The sequence below is a fragment of the Anarrhichthys ocellatus genome, unplaced genomic scaffold, assembly GCF_004355925.1.
Source record: "Anarrhichthys ocellatus isolate YVR2014 unplaced genomic scaffold, GSC_Weel_1.0 scaffold9, whole genome shotgun sequence".
Taxonomy (NCBI): domain Eukaryota; kingdom Metazoa; phylum Chordata; class Actinopteri; order Perciformes; family Anarhichadidae; genus Anarrhichthys; species Anarrhichthys ocellatus.
Genome location: NW_022280039.1, coordinates 8,560,097 through 8,576,030, shown reverse-complemented (window position 1 = coordinate 8,576,030; position 15,934 = coordinate 8,560,097). Strand labels below are relative to the sequence as shown.

General features: G+C 42.3%; 1 protein-coding gene across 4 annotated transcripts in view; it reads right to left on the bottom strand.

The window, feature by feature from the left end:
- Positions 1-2,420: 2,420 nt before the first annotated feature.
- Positions 2,421-15,934, bottom strand: part of atosb (atos homolog b) — a 24,268-nt gene continuing 10,754 nt past the window's right edge. For all 4 annotated transcript variants that reach the window (XM_031849283.1, XM_031849287.1, XM_031849285.1 and 1 more), the window contains 9 exons: positions 10,983-11,169; positions 10,565-10,778; positions 8,321-9,676; positions 6,572-6,630; positions 6,097-6,184; positions 5,341-5,499; positions 4,429-4,497; positions 4,027-4,232; positions 2,421-3,837 (listed from right to left, as the gene is read on the bottom strand). In XM_031849283.1, coding sequence (XP_031705143.1) covers positions 3,684-3,837; positions 4,027-4,232; positions 4,429-4,497; positions 5,341-5,499; positions 6,097-6,184; positions 6,572-6,630; positions 8,321-9,508 — 1,923 coding nt within the window. In that variant the 5' untranslated portion in view covers positions 9,509-9,676; positions 10,565-10,778; positions 10,983-11,169 and the 3' untranslated portion in view covers positions 2,421-3,683. The remainder of the gene's footprint in view (positions 3,838-4,026; positions 4,233-4,428; positions 4,498-5,340; positions 5,500-6,096; positions 6,185-6,571; positions 6,631-8,320; positions 9,677-10,564; positions 10,779-10,982; positions 11,170-15,934) is intronic.

The window sequence follows — 15,934 nt, the reverse complement described above, 5'->3', positions numbered from 1 at the left end:
CATTTAATGAATCATAAACATTACACGATTTAACCACTAGAGGGCAGTAGTGTTAAATCATTTAATGAATCATAAACATTACACGATTTAACCACTACACTGTAGTGGTAGAAAAAATGAAGACGACAGTGGTGCCACCCCCCAAAGTCTAAATGTGTGCGCAAGTACAATCCTGACTTTCTTAACACTTTCAGTGTGTGGAATGTGGGCTAATGCTATCAAACAAAGCACTGAAGCCTTCAAAAATAAAGCGACACCTAGCGACGAAACATCCAACGCTCGTGGGAAAGCCTGTTGGGCTTCTTGTTGTGTATGCAGGTTTACATACACATGATAAATAAATGTCTTTGTTATCATCACATTGTATCATCTCATTTATTTGACAGGGGTTTTGCATGTTCAACTCCGCGAGGACGCCGGCGTCCTCGATCCCCTCCCCTTCCGTTCCGTTCCTACGGCTTGCTTGCGCAAACTACGTCACAAAACATGGCCGTGTTTGGTATCCCAGCATGCCCAAAACCCTCATCTTTGCAAAGAAATCATTGATTGTCTTTCATTTCTTATGGATTTTTCACAAAAGGAGCCCAAACACACACTGTCCAAAGTTGTCATAACCGCTGCAAGTCGGATCTTGCAGCATTTCGACGGAAAAAGACACATTACAGACCCGACAATGTGCTAGCGGATGTTACCATGGAGCTAGTAGCTTCAGAAAACGCTAGTACTTAAACAATAAACCTTACATTCCTGTTCTATAAGCCGTCAACCAAGGTATAACCTTGCGTAACAGAGTTACCCTCATATTCGATCGTTCTCTCAGTCGCAGCCATTACGCACAGTAAGTCCGCTACTTACATATGGTCTTCGACCATATAATATAGCCTTTGCAAAGGCTAAAAGTAAAAGGAAAATAACATAATATCCAAATATAAAGGGAGAAACACCTTTAGTGTGTCAGAATATCATTTGGTTACCATGTGTCCATTTGGGTCTCCAAATATCCTTTTAGAGCTCCGCCTGGAACTCTTCATGGAAGAAACACTGTAGAATCGTCATACTTTGTCCAATCTTCTTCAAATTTGAGGCACCTGTTCACTGATAGTGTAGTTACAGCCCTATACTCTCCTTTACCTGTACATATACAGCCACAGGCAGTTATTTATACTGAAAGATACTTTTTTTAAATTTATGCGGACAAAAAATCTTCAATTTTTACTGACTCCAAAGGCCCACTGCTCTGTTTCTATATGACCTACAGGTTTTCTGACACTTTTGATGCATATAGTCACAGTGGTTCAGAAGCTACAGCCATTTTAATTTGGGTATGTCATTTTAGGCGGTTTTGCTCCAAAATAGGGGTGGAGTTGAACAGGTAACAATATAGTTATTGAATACAAATCAAACCAAGAGTGAGATCAATTAGTTAAACTAATAGTGTTAATATTTGAATGGGCCCCGAGACACTTTGTACTTGAAAAGTTGGGCCCCGAGGTCAAAAAGGTTAAGAACCCCTGCTATATTTGACACTCACACAGTTTGACATTTATATTTTGCAGAACTGCCCAGAACAACCAAAGTCTGTCTGTTCATTGTCACTGAGCAGTTTCAGTGGGGCAGTAGAAGCCGGGGGAGGAAGCACTTTATAGCTTAAAGGTTGCAGATTTCCAAACAATCTGCAAGAATAGAAATTGAGCTGATAGTTCTCAGGCTTCCTTTTGTGACCAGCTGCTTTATTTGAGTGTGTTGTATGTGGTATCAGAATCCTCGGTCTGTTTGTAGTAATGAACAATGGCCTGACTTTATGTCTCCAACTTGCTTTTATCAAAAAGGTGTACTGTAAATAAGCAACTTATTTCAGCTTGATAAGACATTACTTTCTTGTGAACTGATCTTGTTATTGATGACGCTTTTCATCGCAGATAATTCTCAAATTGGAACTAAAATATTGAAGTACAACACATATTTCAGGTTTGTCTCAAGTCGGGTGGAAATAGAATAGCCCGTTGACACATAAGTATTTAATGGACTTATAGTTTTGAATAAGATACTAACTGTTCTAAGGAAGACTCTGGATTAGGAGCACACCACCGATTTAACATATGAAGTTCAGTTTACTTGTCAAGGTTAGTACTACTCAGCCTGTTAAAACAGTTGTATAAAGTTTTCTGAGGCTTTGAAGGAGCTTTGTCAAGTTGAAGAAAAAAGAAACCTTTTGATGTCACAGTGGTGTCATCAGGCTTGAGACTTTTTAGTCTAAAAGAAAGTCTGCATTGGATACTGGGGGTGTGGAGTTTAAAATACCTTTATTAGGCACAGAGGTTCTAATTAAAGACACTTTTAAATTGCATTATGGGAAGTGTAGGTAAGAATTAGGATTTTCATGATGTTTGTCAATCAAAAACAACAACAAAGACAGGTGCTACTCGCCAGTCGCAGAGTTTATTCTTTTAAATATACATAGACTTTTTCCCATATTAAATACCCCACCACCCTTCCCTCCCGCATCATCCCTCCCTCCTCCCATTTCTAATTCTCCACTTTCTCTGTTCCCCCCTCCAGAGAGAAAGCTCGTCCGGCTGAAAAAACACACTCTACTTTGTGCAGCACATTGCTTATTAAGACATTTGCGAAAACATAAATTAAAAATACTACAGCTTGTTCATTTTTTTCATTTTCTGTCTCAACATCAGACTGTTCTGAACAGAATCTAAAAAAAAAGGAAACAATTGAAAAAAGAAAACAGCACAGTGTCCCTCAGTCTGACTACATAAAATTAACTGGTTTCCCCTGTTTTTCATGACATGGTTCGACCCTCCTAACTTGAAGTGCACACAGTGGTCTGTACCATGATATGTGAAATGGTAAGAAGAGAAATGTATTCTTCAACAAGTGTCCTAAGTTTGGTCAAATCATGTCAGTGTTTTAGATCATATGTCGAATGATAAGACATCCGATCAAGATGGCCGATTCCATTTCAGCCTTCGCTTTCACTAGTGTTTGTGTCTCTGCTCATCTCCTCTCTGCTGGTCAGAAAGTGTGCGAGTGGGGGGGAGAAGTGGGGGACGGGGTGATCATTTTCTTCACCTCACAATCAGGGACATGCTTTTTGTTTGTGGCCCTTTGCCAAATTTCAATTATTGGTCCGATGAGGCGGTTGGAGCTGCAGGCAGAGTGAAGGACAGTGTGATACGGCACTAGAGGAAAATTCAGGTGTTTAAGTCACAAGGCATGCATGTTAACACTGAACTCGGAGAGTCACCACCAAAAGTGTTTCAGCTGTGAAGTGTGTAGTATGTGCTGTGTGTGTCAGCGTTTGTGCATTTATTTTTTTGTACAGATTAAAGTGTAGTAAAAGTCCTGCTTTTGACTGCAATGCTGAAATTCGTTTTCATTTTCAATGAATGGAAGTTACAAGGAATGCCATGTTTGGTTAGTGACATTTTATATCACCAATTTGACTGTCGGAATTTTCAATGGAGAATAAAAGCATAAAAAGGAGCACATTTACTACAACACTGTATCATGTGTGCATGTGTGTCTTGTGTGCATGTGGCGTGTCTTATCAAGTCTTATCAAGTTTTGTGTCCATCATTCTAGCAGTCTGTCTGTTTCCCTCCCTCCTCTTTAGGAAGCACAGGAGGGGCTGCATTGGCTTTGGGGAGGTTCAAAGGGTCAAGCTGGGGTCACACGCGGGGGGAGTATTTAGGGTTTCTTGGCACCTCGGTGAAAGATTTCAGCTCATAAGGGATCCCTGTGTCCACTTCGATGGATTTGCGGGAGAATAGCAGCCGGATATCATTGTGCAAGTAGATCTTCCCAGATTTGGAGCTCTGGAATCTGAGAAAGCCAGAACCAAAAGAAAAAAACATGTTAGCAAAACACTTTTATGCTAACTATGACTTTCATGCTGTTAGTGTAATCTAATGGTACTTTTCCAGACATCTCGACACAGGCTAGTAATTTTAAATCAAGGGTTAACAAAACTTCAGGTATAAAAAGCAATGCAAACCCTTGAACACGTCATACCTGAGATGCATCAGGTAGCAGAGAATCTTCTTCCTGTCTAGCACTCTGTCCCCTGGAGACGCCTCGTCCTTCCCCTCAACCCCTTCCTCTACGGGCACCAAGAAGATACGGTGGCGCAGGAAGGTCATGTGATTAACGGGCATGTCGCCGAAGTTGTAGGTCACCAGGAACATCTTCACCACAGTTTTGTTGGGATTAAATAAGGTCTGAGAACAGATGTCAGACAAAGGTCAGCATTTTAAACAGCAAAAATAAGACAGCTGGCAGTGGTTTTAAATTAAGTGTACAAGAGGTTATTTGTCACATGATATTAAACATTGTGGTAACACAAAATGAGATAAAGGCAACCTGGGTTTATCCGAGCAAAGAATGAGATGAGGATGAAAGAAAAGACTAACTGACCACTTGAATGGTCCCTGCTTTGGGTATGCTGTATCCTTTCTTTCCAAGAGGCTCGAGAGATATCACCCCCTGTGAGGGGGAGAGACAGAGACACAGCACTGATTACATTTCTTCAGTCACTGTGTAATTGCACAATAACGCATTCTTTTTGTACATTTTGTAGATTTGAATAGCTGTTAAATTCAGGATAATGAGCGACCAGCAGTATTACAACAGTAATTCAAATTTTTGGTTTGATCCACATAAAACACATCAGGTTATGCATGTAAATCCAATTCTTTATCAAAACTACTAAATGCACAGAAAAAAACAGAAAATCCTATATGGAAGCAGACTAATTCTAAAATAACTCCATCATGCTGTGGTTACACAGGCAGCTAAATACAATATTGAAGAAAACTTCATACACAACAACTCAAAGTCAACATGAGGCATGAAGCTGAGGAAGTGAAAACAGCGGTTTTCAAATGGTCCAGTGTAACAACAGTTTAAGACTTCTTATAAGCAGGACTAAAGTTGTTTACATATTAATGCAGGTTGTACCTTGCTAAGTACCTGTCGATCTTATGTTATATGGTTCTGTATCTTATGAATATATAGTATTCAGTTCTGATGTGAAAAAAAGGCTTCATGATATATGTAGGAGAGGAAAAACACAGCACATTTTTTACATCTGGTTTTGAAGAGGCAAGCCAACAAACAGCCTATATCTGTTCTGTTCTATATCTGTTGTTCCAACTTCTGATTTTGCATCGTTTTTCTTCCAATGAGGTCATTATTGTACTAGCAAACACACTACCTGCCGTGTACAATACACAGCGTTGTTTTAGTGTTTGGTTTATTGTTTGTTTACCAGTTAAACAACGTCCTGCAGAGAGACAGACACACACACATACACACACAGAGACTGACCAGGAAGGGTGAGGGTGCGCTGTGCTCTGAGATGTCGTAGTATGTAACCTGCACCGGCAGGGTGACGTGCTGTGGACAATAAGAGCCACTAGCACCGAGCTCGGCCGTGAAGCCCTCGATCTGTCCTGACGGGGAGAATCGTCCCTTCAGGATGGACTCCTGGAACACAAGAGAAAAGAGTATATAGTCGTTAACAGGAGCCTTTTAAAACTCTTTATATTGCAAAACACACGTTTCATTAAATACTTGAGTATTTACTGCAGTACTCCGAGTCATTTTTGGCCAAAGAATTTGAAAAACACCAGGAGTGTTCAGCACAGTAATACAATATGCATCTGCTGACCAACAACAATGTGAGCCAAGAAGAGGCCATTTTAAAAGCATGAAATTGTGAACTAACATTATTATAATCTTAGTTATTTTTATATAACTGTTTTTAATGTCAATATATTATGATCCTCTGTCCTAAAATGAAGTATGATAGATATGTTAACCATGTCATTTTGACATTAGCTTATTTTCTACATTTACTTTTAGTCCTTATAATCCTCCGATTAGCTCCACCCTCTCATGTCACTTCTGGTTACAAAAAGCCAAGATGGCGACTGCCAGAAACCAAGATGGTGACGCCTAAATGCTGAACACGAGGCTTGAAAACGGCAGTCCACAAACCAATTGGTGACATCACGGTGCCATGTCCACTTCTTATAAACAATCTATGCTTGCTACCCCTGAAGTTATTCAAATAATGTGTACCTCAAAGTTGCCAAGTAGGGATCTGCTGATGGAAGATGAGGGCCAACTGGAACGTGTGTCTGTGTGTCTGCCGCTGCGCAGCTGCCGACTGAATATGACCACAAAAACACACAAAACAGACCGTTGGTTAGTGGTGGTTAAGATTACATTCATTTTGTCTCGACCAACATGTCATGTGCCTCTGAATGTGTCTGAGTATTCACGAACAGACAAAAAACAAAACCTGAAATTTAGAATAACATACAACCTACGCTAACTCCCAGCGTCTTTCCCTGTGTTGACTTTGTTGCAGTCAATCTAACTGACATAGAAGTTATCTCATCTGTACACATGTGCATGTTTTTGAACTTTAAGCATGCACATGCTGAAGTTTAAATACCGTTTTCTTAATCCCGTTATAGAAAGCATGTCTTTTTAATGTTGTTATTTGTAATTGAATTGTATAACTTTGCTGGAAATATAATGAAGCACTCACCTTTTCAGCCGCAGCCCACTTTTAAGCCGTCTTCCTGATCTTGTGCAGTCTGTGGGGGTCTGTACAAAGAGAGGACAAAAAAAGAAATGACAAATTATGAGTCGTTTTTCCTTTTTGAATATTCAGATTTATGTCAGCCCTTAGCTATTCACAAATCAGTAACTGGCTTGAAATGCTAAAGAACTAAAGTTCATAAATACATATGAAATACAATACTAAAATAAAGACTAAATGGACTTAAGTGTTATTGAGTTTCTGTGAGAGTAATTTACATGTGTAATAGTATATTTTAGTTGTCCTCTTACTTACTGAGCACTGACTTTTGGTTGTGGCATCACACGCATAAACATTCCCCATTTCCAGGCTGCCGTTCATGGTAAAGGCCACCCAACTGTCAGAAGGCTCGTCAGTACCCAAACCTATGCTACCTGCTAGCCATTTGCCCACAGCAAACCTTTCACTCATGGTTAGCTTATTGGTATTAGCCAACCCGTGGTTACACTGGCTCTCTACAGAGCTTGGAGCTCTTTGTCAGCTTGTCGTCTCATCGTCACACTCGACCAAAACCACAGATGGCATTATAGAATATCCTCCCGTCTCCCCTTTCTGTGCCTCTTAAATATCCTTTTCCTAACCTGTATTCACTGAAATATCACCTGTGACCGTTTAGGCTTGCTTCTATTCCTTTCACTTTCCTCTCTGTTCGTAATTTGTGTCGATAAGTCTTCCTTACATCTGTTTCTCTCTGTGCTTCCCACACACATACTCTCAACACCTCTAGTCCCAATGGGCACACCGCTGTATGAAACCTAACTAGTGAAACCTATTGTCACCATTAGCATACTCCCATCCCACAAACACACACACTCAAAGCTCTCTCTGGCCCCCCAATGTTAAAAAATGGTCAATTAACTTCCAGAACCATTTTTTAAGCAGGATCTATGTACGTGTGTGTGTGTGTGTGTGTGTGTGTGTGTGTATGAGAGACACAACACACTCATGTGGGGGAACAATGGACCCTCTCTCAATGGGCTTTATTCTCGAGCTACTCAGCCTGTTCCAGCATGGCCTGATAATGAGCCTCCCATCACTTCACTCTTTCCCATTTACTTGTTCTCTTAGTTTCTTTTTATTTATGACTTAGCCTCTTTTCCAGGACTGTCAAGGCTCACTGATGTCTCACCATCAACCACTGACTTTGAACAGCCATTCCTTGTTCTGTATTCAAAGCCTCTGGATATAGTAGTACAAATGTTTTTGGTCTAAAAGAATGATATTTGCATGCAAATGTGCACATGCTGATTTTGTGTAATATGCTGCCATAAAGTGACCTAAAACTTTATTTAAAAAAAAAAAAAAAAAAGGTATTCCTCAACCCTAACTTGCTTCATTCAAGTACTTTATGATATAACAAATATTACAATCAGAGGAATATTTTGTTTCATATTTAAGACGTTTGCACTTTCTCAGAGCTAACTGGCTTTCTGTCACTAAATGTACTGAGTAATGTTAAATTCTGCATCTTCTTTGACTGCAACTTATCAGTTTACCACTGTACATCGTGTGCTAAGCTAGCTTGTGAAGTAGCTACTCGTACACCAAAGGGTGCTACTGTCTAGTAATTACAGTCGAGTTGCATAACAGCTGACATTAGCTATTAGCTGGGATAGTATTTGTAACTGTAGGCTGATGCAGTTGTTTTGGTGAATTAAATGACTCAAAAGAAAATGAGTATGTGGGTGTACTGACCTTAGGCCGGTCCCATGCAGAGGGCAGCAGGTGGTTCCAGTAAGGGGCTGCTTTAGCATCAGTGCTGCGACATGAGGCCGGGCCAAGTCCCGGAGCCAACAATGACAGCCTGCTTCTCTTGGATGTGGAGGGGCCCTCATCTTCTGAGCAGGACTCCCCTGTGTCGCTTGGGGACAACAGACGCTTTTTGGCTGGCCAGTGGCCTCCAGAGGATAGACGGTGGCCATTACTGCTTGGAGTTTTCTCCCAGGAAGCCAGGCCATTGGAGGATGAGGAGGCAGCCTGGGTGGCACTTCGCTCAGGTGGGGAAGATTCAAGTCCAACTTCCCATTCGGTGGCCTCCCCTGGCTCCTGCAGTTCTGTGTGGTGTGGTGGGGAGAAGGGGCCTGGAGGGCTGGTGGGACTAGCAGGGTTGGGAGTCTCATACATGGCCATTTCATATAAGTGAGGGCTGGGCTGGCCTCCAGATAAGCTATTGCCACAGCTCTCACTTGCAGGGCCACCTAGCGAGTAGGTGGGTGTGTGGCCCCCATTAGGTGGCTCAGTCCTGGCTGAGCTACCGAGGGAATGGCCCTGGTCAGAGAGATGTCCATGGGGGTCACACATTGGGGGTGATTTAGGTGAGAGTGGAGCAAATACATCAGGAATGGGCCTGTCGTGATTGTGCTGAGTTGGGCGTCGGGAGGGGTTGTGGCTTGGTGAGAGGGGTGGGGACCTGGGTGACAGCCCCCCCTCAGAGTCTCTGTGCTCTATCTGTGTGCAAGAGTATACAGAACCAGGCCCACCAGGGCCCGTCGCTAACCCCAACCCAACACCTTGAGCTGGGGCCGGCCCACAAAGCACCCCTCCCTCCAATGCCTCATTGTCTGTGAAGTCCCCCAAGTGGGGGCGCTTATGAGTCAATTGTGGCTCGTCTAGCCCCCTTTTCACGCCCAACCGGACAGGCCTCTGTTGGGTATCAGTGTGGGTTTCTGTGGATGTAGAAAATCCCCCTAACTGGGAGAAAATGGAGAGCTGGTAGACCTTTTGGAGGCGCAACTCCTCCTGGCCAAAGTGCCTGGGCGCCCCCGGTCTGACACCAGGGTCTAGGCCCTGTGTTGGGGCTGTAGGTGGAGGCAGGTCCCCCTCCTGGGCTGGAAGGTCTAATGGAGCCTTTTTGTGGGCTAACTCCACGTGAATGTGCCGCATGGTTTCTCTGCTGGAGGATAAGAGTCTTGACTAGCTTGCAACCGGATCAAGTAGGTCCTCACAAGTGCCAGTAGGCAGAGGAAGATGTTACACAGGAATAGGAAGTCCTATACTTCCTGTTGGGATGTTGTCAAGCAGTGTGAAGTAGGAAGCTGAGCCGCACAGCAACTGAAAGGAACAAAATACTTACTATTCAGGAGAGATTTCAATGAAGAAATCTTTAATGACTGTATGAGTGATGGAAACATAAAATAGCTTAATAAAATTCAAAGGAAAGAACGCATTGGGCCTTTCTAAGCTGTCAACAATGATGTGAGAACATTTATTGATATCTGCAATTTAGGGTATTTGACTTCTGAACTTATCTTTGTTAAATTTAGCTACATCTTTAAATAGAATAAATGCATCTCATACGGCATGCAAGTTTTTCCGGTCATTTGCAGTTCACATAGAAGAGTACTGACTGACTGCCATAGACAAACAGCATGAATCGCATCAACAAATCCACCATAACCATTTTTCAAACCGCGCACACCACTGCGCTGAAGTGTCATGCTTGATAATGACACTTCAGCCAGTTGTCCCATCCTATTTATACTTCAGGAAGAATGCAGGACTAAATGATAAAAGAATAATTACAGCTTGGGTGTTGAATCCTTTTTGCTGCTGTCTTTATCGTCACTTAAAAGGAATGCTGTGCCTCTGATTGTTGGTTTTGACACCCCGCCCCGACACTTCAGATCAAATGACTATGCTGCCATGACTTTACTATGTCATGGTGTTATCCGAACAATGTGTAGGTTTTAAACCTTTTCTGCACTGAGAAAATATTTTTGCCACAAAATCAGAGGGGAAATCAGGTGCTAATATATTTAGACATAGTTTGATTGAATATACAATCTATGCAAGACTCGGGACTTTTCAGCTTTAAAACAGTATGAACAGCTCATTATTGGGCCACTATACATAATGCAATTTAGGCAAGGCATAAACCTAATTTGTCTCCCTTGTAATTGAATGAATAGATTGAGACAATGCTCGAGATCAGCAGCTCACCTCTGTGCCCGTCCTTGTCCAATTCTGCCCGTGTGGACAACCTGCATCTGGCACAACATCTGGAGGTTGTGTATAAAATGGTCTGCTAAAGAAATCTGTTTATCTCCATGGCAGCTGCCATCAAACGCCGCCAACATCCCAAGATAGGTAATCAGGAAACAGTGAGGACTCCAACAGAAGCAGGAGTGAAGGAGGTGAGCACAAAAACTACAACCTGGGGAGGAATAAAGAGGTTGAAAATATAATGAACCTACACCATGGTATAGGTATACATCTATATATCTATACGTGGATGCATTTCCAAGAATAAGTTTGGATTCATATTACAAGCAACTTGGCAACGCAACCAGTTCAAACCATACTAATTGCATTGTGTTTGTTCATTCAATAAGGATAAGGCCTGAAGGCTCAAACGTACCGCATGGGCAGAGTGTCAGTAATGCAGGAAGCTCTTGAGGAGAAATCTCTCTGAACTGGAATTGGAAAGAACTCTATTGGGGCTCCGTCTGTGGTTGGCTGATAGCCAGACACGCCCTCCTTCGTCCCCTGGGCGTGGGGTGTGGCACGTCTGTGGCATCATGACAGGGTCATTCCCTCCAGAGTCCCTGAGGAAACAGAAAAATGTAGAAAATGTAGAATAGCAGTTGGTTTGAGACTATTCATCCTGAAAACTCACACACATTCAAAAGTACACCAAAGAGAGCCACAGAAATGCACACGCATCCTCATACCTGTGCATACTTGAACAGACATGCACTGTAGTAGACAAAGACACACGTATTGTGCAAGCAGGGCAAGTTAGGAAGTCAATATTTAAGTCTGTTACTGAACTTGAGAAGAACAGGACAAATCAATCAAATAATCAGTCTCTAACCATTTAAGTACTTAACAAGGCTGACTGACTTGAGGGAGAAATAATATTACTCTCATTCTCTTTCATGTCAAATGTTCAGGACAAAAACCCAAAACACTTTGGGTGGATGATCAAAAATGAAGGAGCCACTCGTGGAACAGAGAGTTGATGTTTCCAGTTCAAGTTCGGCACCAAATGGTGCTTGGCAAAGTGGAGCGGGCCGTTGCCCGACCCACTTGGACCAGAACTTGGGAATGTTGGGTGGGTCGGGGGGGTGGTGTCGTCACAGTGAGCCGTCGCCGTGGCAACCAGTAGCCCAAGGATAACGGCTCCTTTGTGCTCGACCACAAAGAGGGAGAAAGAGAAGCAGAGCTACAGAGAGGGGGGAGCTGGGAGGGGAGGGGGGGTTAGGGGGAGACTGGCAAAGATGCTCCTCCAAGAAAATAGCCATCAAAATGGCTGTCCTCCATGAGGTGTGTACAGCCAGCCAGATATCCCAACACACTGAGATAAAAGGCCCGTGTTTTGTTAAGCAGGCAACAAATAATTTGATTGACTTCATCCAAAGCTTGAAATGTAAATTGGGACAGTTGAAGTAGTTTTTAAAATAACCAACAAAGTTGATCTAACTAACACCCCGCTGGCATCCATATAAAGCAGTAGAGAAGAGAAAGTTGGTTCCCAGTTAGACCTACATCACAGCAGCCTGTGACTTCACTTTCTAGTATTTCCTTCTGAATCATCATGACGAGATTCATCATTTAGACAGAAGTGATGACACTCGCCTGAAGATCAAGCAAGAGGAAAGAAATGGTGAGAAAAAAGGAAACGTAGACGACGAGAGTCGTTCATAGGTATTTTCCACTAAACTGAAACACACCTGAAATGAATCCACTGATGCAACTGTAAGGTACGTTGAATAAAACCCCCCAAATTCCTATACAGATATGTAATGCTTAAACTAGCCACTGCATTACTTACCTAGCTGCACTCTAGGTGACCTGCAGCAGATGTTTAAATCACTTTGCTGAAAAACTGGGTTTAAATGAGCATGTAATGCGTTTCAGATCTTTCTTTTACCAAATTCTCTATTCTGTCGGGAGTCTTCAACTTCAACAACACGGGAGGGATCATTCGTCAAACATGACACAAGAATGAGAGGGATCCAGACAGAGGGACATGAAAGAGGAAGTAGAGAGAGATTGACCATCGCCCTTTACATTATAACCTGATTATACTCAACTGCAGTATATTATCAGGTAAGATGCTTACCCATCACTGCAGACAAAGACTCGTATGGGGTCGATGTCAGGAGTGAAGCCTTTGTCCCGTGTAATTACTCACATGACATATGGTCCCAATGCAGTCACACACACAGTCACAAGGAAAACCCAGCTTGGGCAGAGTGATTAATCTACTGTATATCAAAACAATGAATCACCTCGTCTTGTTTTATACCCCCCTGAATTCAGGTGGAGTCTCTACAGTGAGCGCCCAGGCGGACACTGTGTGGGGGATGGGGAATGAATGGGAGAAGAGTCAGCATTGAGTATTAATAGTCACTGTGTATGGCATAACTGTCTGGGAGAACCCAAAGGCTCTGTGCTAGTTCCCACTTGATTTCTGACCTTGTTTTGAACTAGTTGAGCAGGAGGCTGGCAGCGGCTTCCCAGCCCTTTTCAGGCTTGATCCAGGAGCCAACAGAGGGGGGAGGGGGGACGGACTCTGGCCTCACCCCAAGACAGGCATCAGGATGCTGCGCATGTGTGTCAGCTCAGACTTGTGAACTTAAGAACTGATACTACTGCATATCACTTGTAATACACTCACACTCGCACCTTCCCCTTTAGATAATGTTCCCATAGACACCTCTTATCTACATGTACAATCTGATCTGTGTGAAATGCATAACCTGCGCACACGTACTGTGTGCTTAACGTCAAGGGTGTGAAAAAAACACCTGTTCTTTACTTGTAATAGTCTATAAAACTACTGCAAAACTACTTTTTGCCACTTCAGTGAACCAATATGGATAAAACGTTTACACATGAATATCGTTACATTTTCCTTGATAGAACCGTGCTGACATGAAGCATTAAGATTTCACCATTACTGGCAGACCAGGCACAATCTCATGTAATATCTACAGCATCTCTGAAAGTGGAACAGCAAGCAATCAATCAGAATGAGACGGGGCGAGAGTAGAAACGGTGTGATGACGGACAAAGGAATGAGAACTGCCTGACAAGAGGGAAACACCCATTCAGAGAGAGAGCGAGAGCTCTTTTTTTTTTCCATTTTCTGGAGTCAAGAATTGTATCTTTTTCTTTTCATTTTTACCTGACACTTTGGGTATGTTGTCTTTGTTACACTTATACCACTAAGGCATACAGCAGGGGAAGGTAGAGCTCCTCAGTGCGAGGGCCAGCTCAAAAGTGTTAATGAATATTCAGTAGTACATAAACCAGCAGGACCCGGGCCTAGATCAGGATACAAATGAGAATAGACTGAGTCACGTTTATAGAAACATTGACGTAAAAAATTATTTTCCGTTTCCAAAAGACAGTAATTTATGTATTCATTAACTGCTTGTATCCACAGCATAAAATAAGGGGAAACACCATTTTATCAAGATTTCACAAAGGTGACTTACTTGTAAATTTAGTTTGCTGTCTTTTTCCAACTTGACCTGACTACTAAATGTTACTGTGGACTAAAACGAGAGCTAAAACTCACAAGGGCATCATGTTTAATGACTGAGAGTTCAATACCTTTGACCTGAAACATGCATGTAGTGGAGCTCAAACATTTTGTTCAGGAGATGGTCATGTTCTTGAGGTGTGTTGAAATATTTGCAAGTCTGCCATGTGTTCCTTCAGGCCGAGGAAGGATGTGGTCAATAGGGCAAAGACCAAAAGTCTTAAGTCGAACATCAGGAGGACGACATGCATTTGAATTTCATCATCATGAGGCCGGGACCCTGCTGCTCCCTGTCAACTTTGAAAAGTTGCACATGTATGGAATGAAACACACTTACACACATACACAGTAGTATACACAAACTTTTCAACAGGAGGTAAGGCGACAGCTCTGGCCTCAAAGCCAGCTCTCAGTGACATGTAGGATTGAAGACCAGAAACAAACACACACACAAAAGCAGACAACATTCAACACTTTTTCTCTTTGAGGGATTGAAGAAATACTCAATTTAGCCAATACAAGAACTTAAGAGTCACAACGCTTAACTTTGTTTACAACCTTCATAAGAAGTGCAACAAATACATCCACTGCATAATTCAGATTTTATATTAAATGCTCTTTGACAGTGGCTGCAAATAAATTGTTTATGGGAGAAGAACAGCTGCTCTGTTTACAGTTTTCTGAAGGACTGGCTCCCTTACTAGACTAGAGATTCTGTTCTTTCATTATAATACAAGATGTTGTTGGTATTATATTATACTGTATTTAGGTATGTGGTACTGTATCTTAAAAACTTTAACAAATAAAGTAAAACAAGTGGCTCTGGAGTTTCCCCACCCTTTAGGGAATTGAAATGTGAATAATTCTAGATCCTTAATTGCCGGGCTGGATAATTGCTCACAACTAGGTTACATACCATAGACACTAATATTTCATGTTTTAATTTCTTCCGTATTCTTCCATACAGAGGCAGACAGCCTTCAGAGAAACACTGTGCACTGATGCGATGCCACAGGAGTCAAAACGCGAGGTTGTTCACTTGTGCGTGTGTTTATATTTTTCATCCTATACACATATAAACACAACTATATATTTAAAAGGGCAAGATACTGTCAAACTATAAAAAAAATGTCCTGGCTGATTAGATGCCAACTTATCTATCAGCACGCAAACCTGACAGTAAATCTTTCTTATAAGTTTTTGCCCAACTACCCCCTTATAAGAGAGAAGGCTTGGCTTAATTCTCCACCATGTAATACATTGTAATTACGTTTCTTCAATCAGTGACATAAGCTCATCATCTTGAATTTTTTTTTCATTTTGTAAACAGTCTTGTCTCTAGCTACACTCTGCCCTCCTCATGTCATCAGTCCACCCTTCACTCCCAGCCTTCAACAGAGAGGTGTGATAACGTCAGCACGAAAGTTAGCAGCCTCCCAAATGCCTCATCAACTTTTAGCAGAACCCACCCAAGCTACTCCCAGGCCTGTGCTGTGTCTGGAGAATGATAAGCATGCAGCCACACAAACACACACACACACACACAAAAAAGTTGCTCAGTGCTCCTGCAAACAATCACCTGTTGATTCAATTAGAGCAGCCATCTAGTGTATGACAATCGGATGGGATGATTGTGTGTGCGCGCGCGCGAGAGAGAGAGAGAGAGAGAGAGAGAGAGAGAGAGAGAGAGAGAGAGAGAGAGAGAGAGAGAGAGAGAGAGAGAGAGAGAGAGAGAGAGAGAGAGAGAGAGAGAGAGAGAGAGAGAGAGAGAGAGAGAGAGAGAGAGAGAGAGAGAGAGAGAGAGAGAGAGAGAGAGA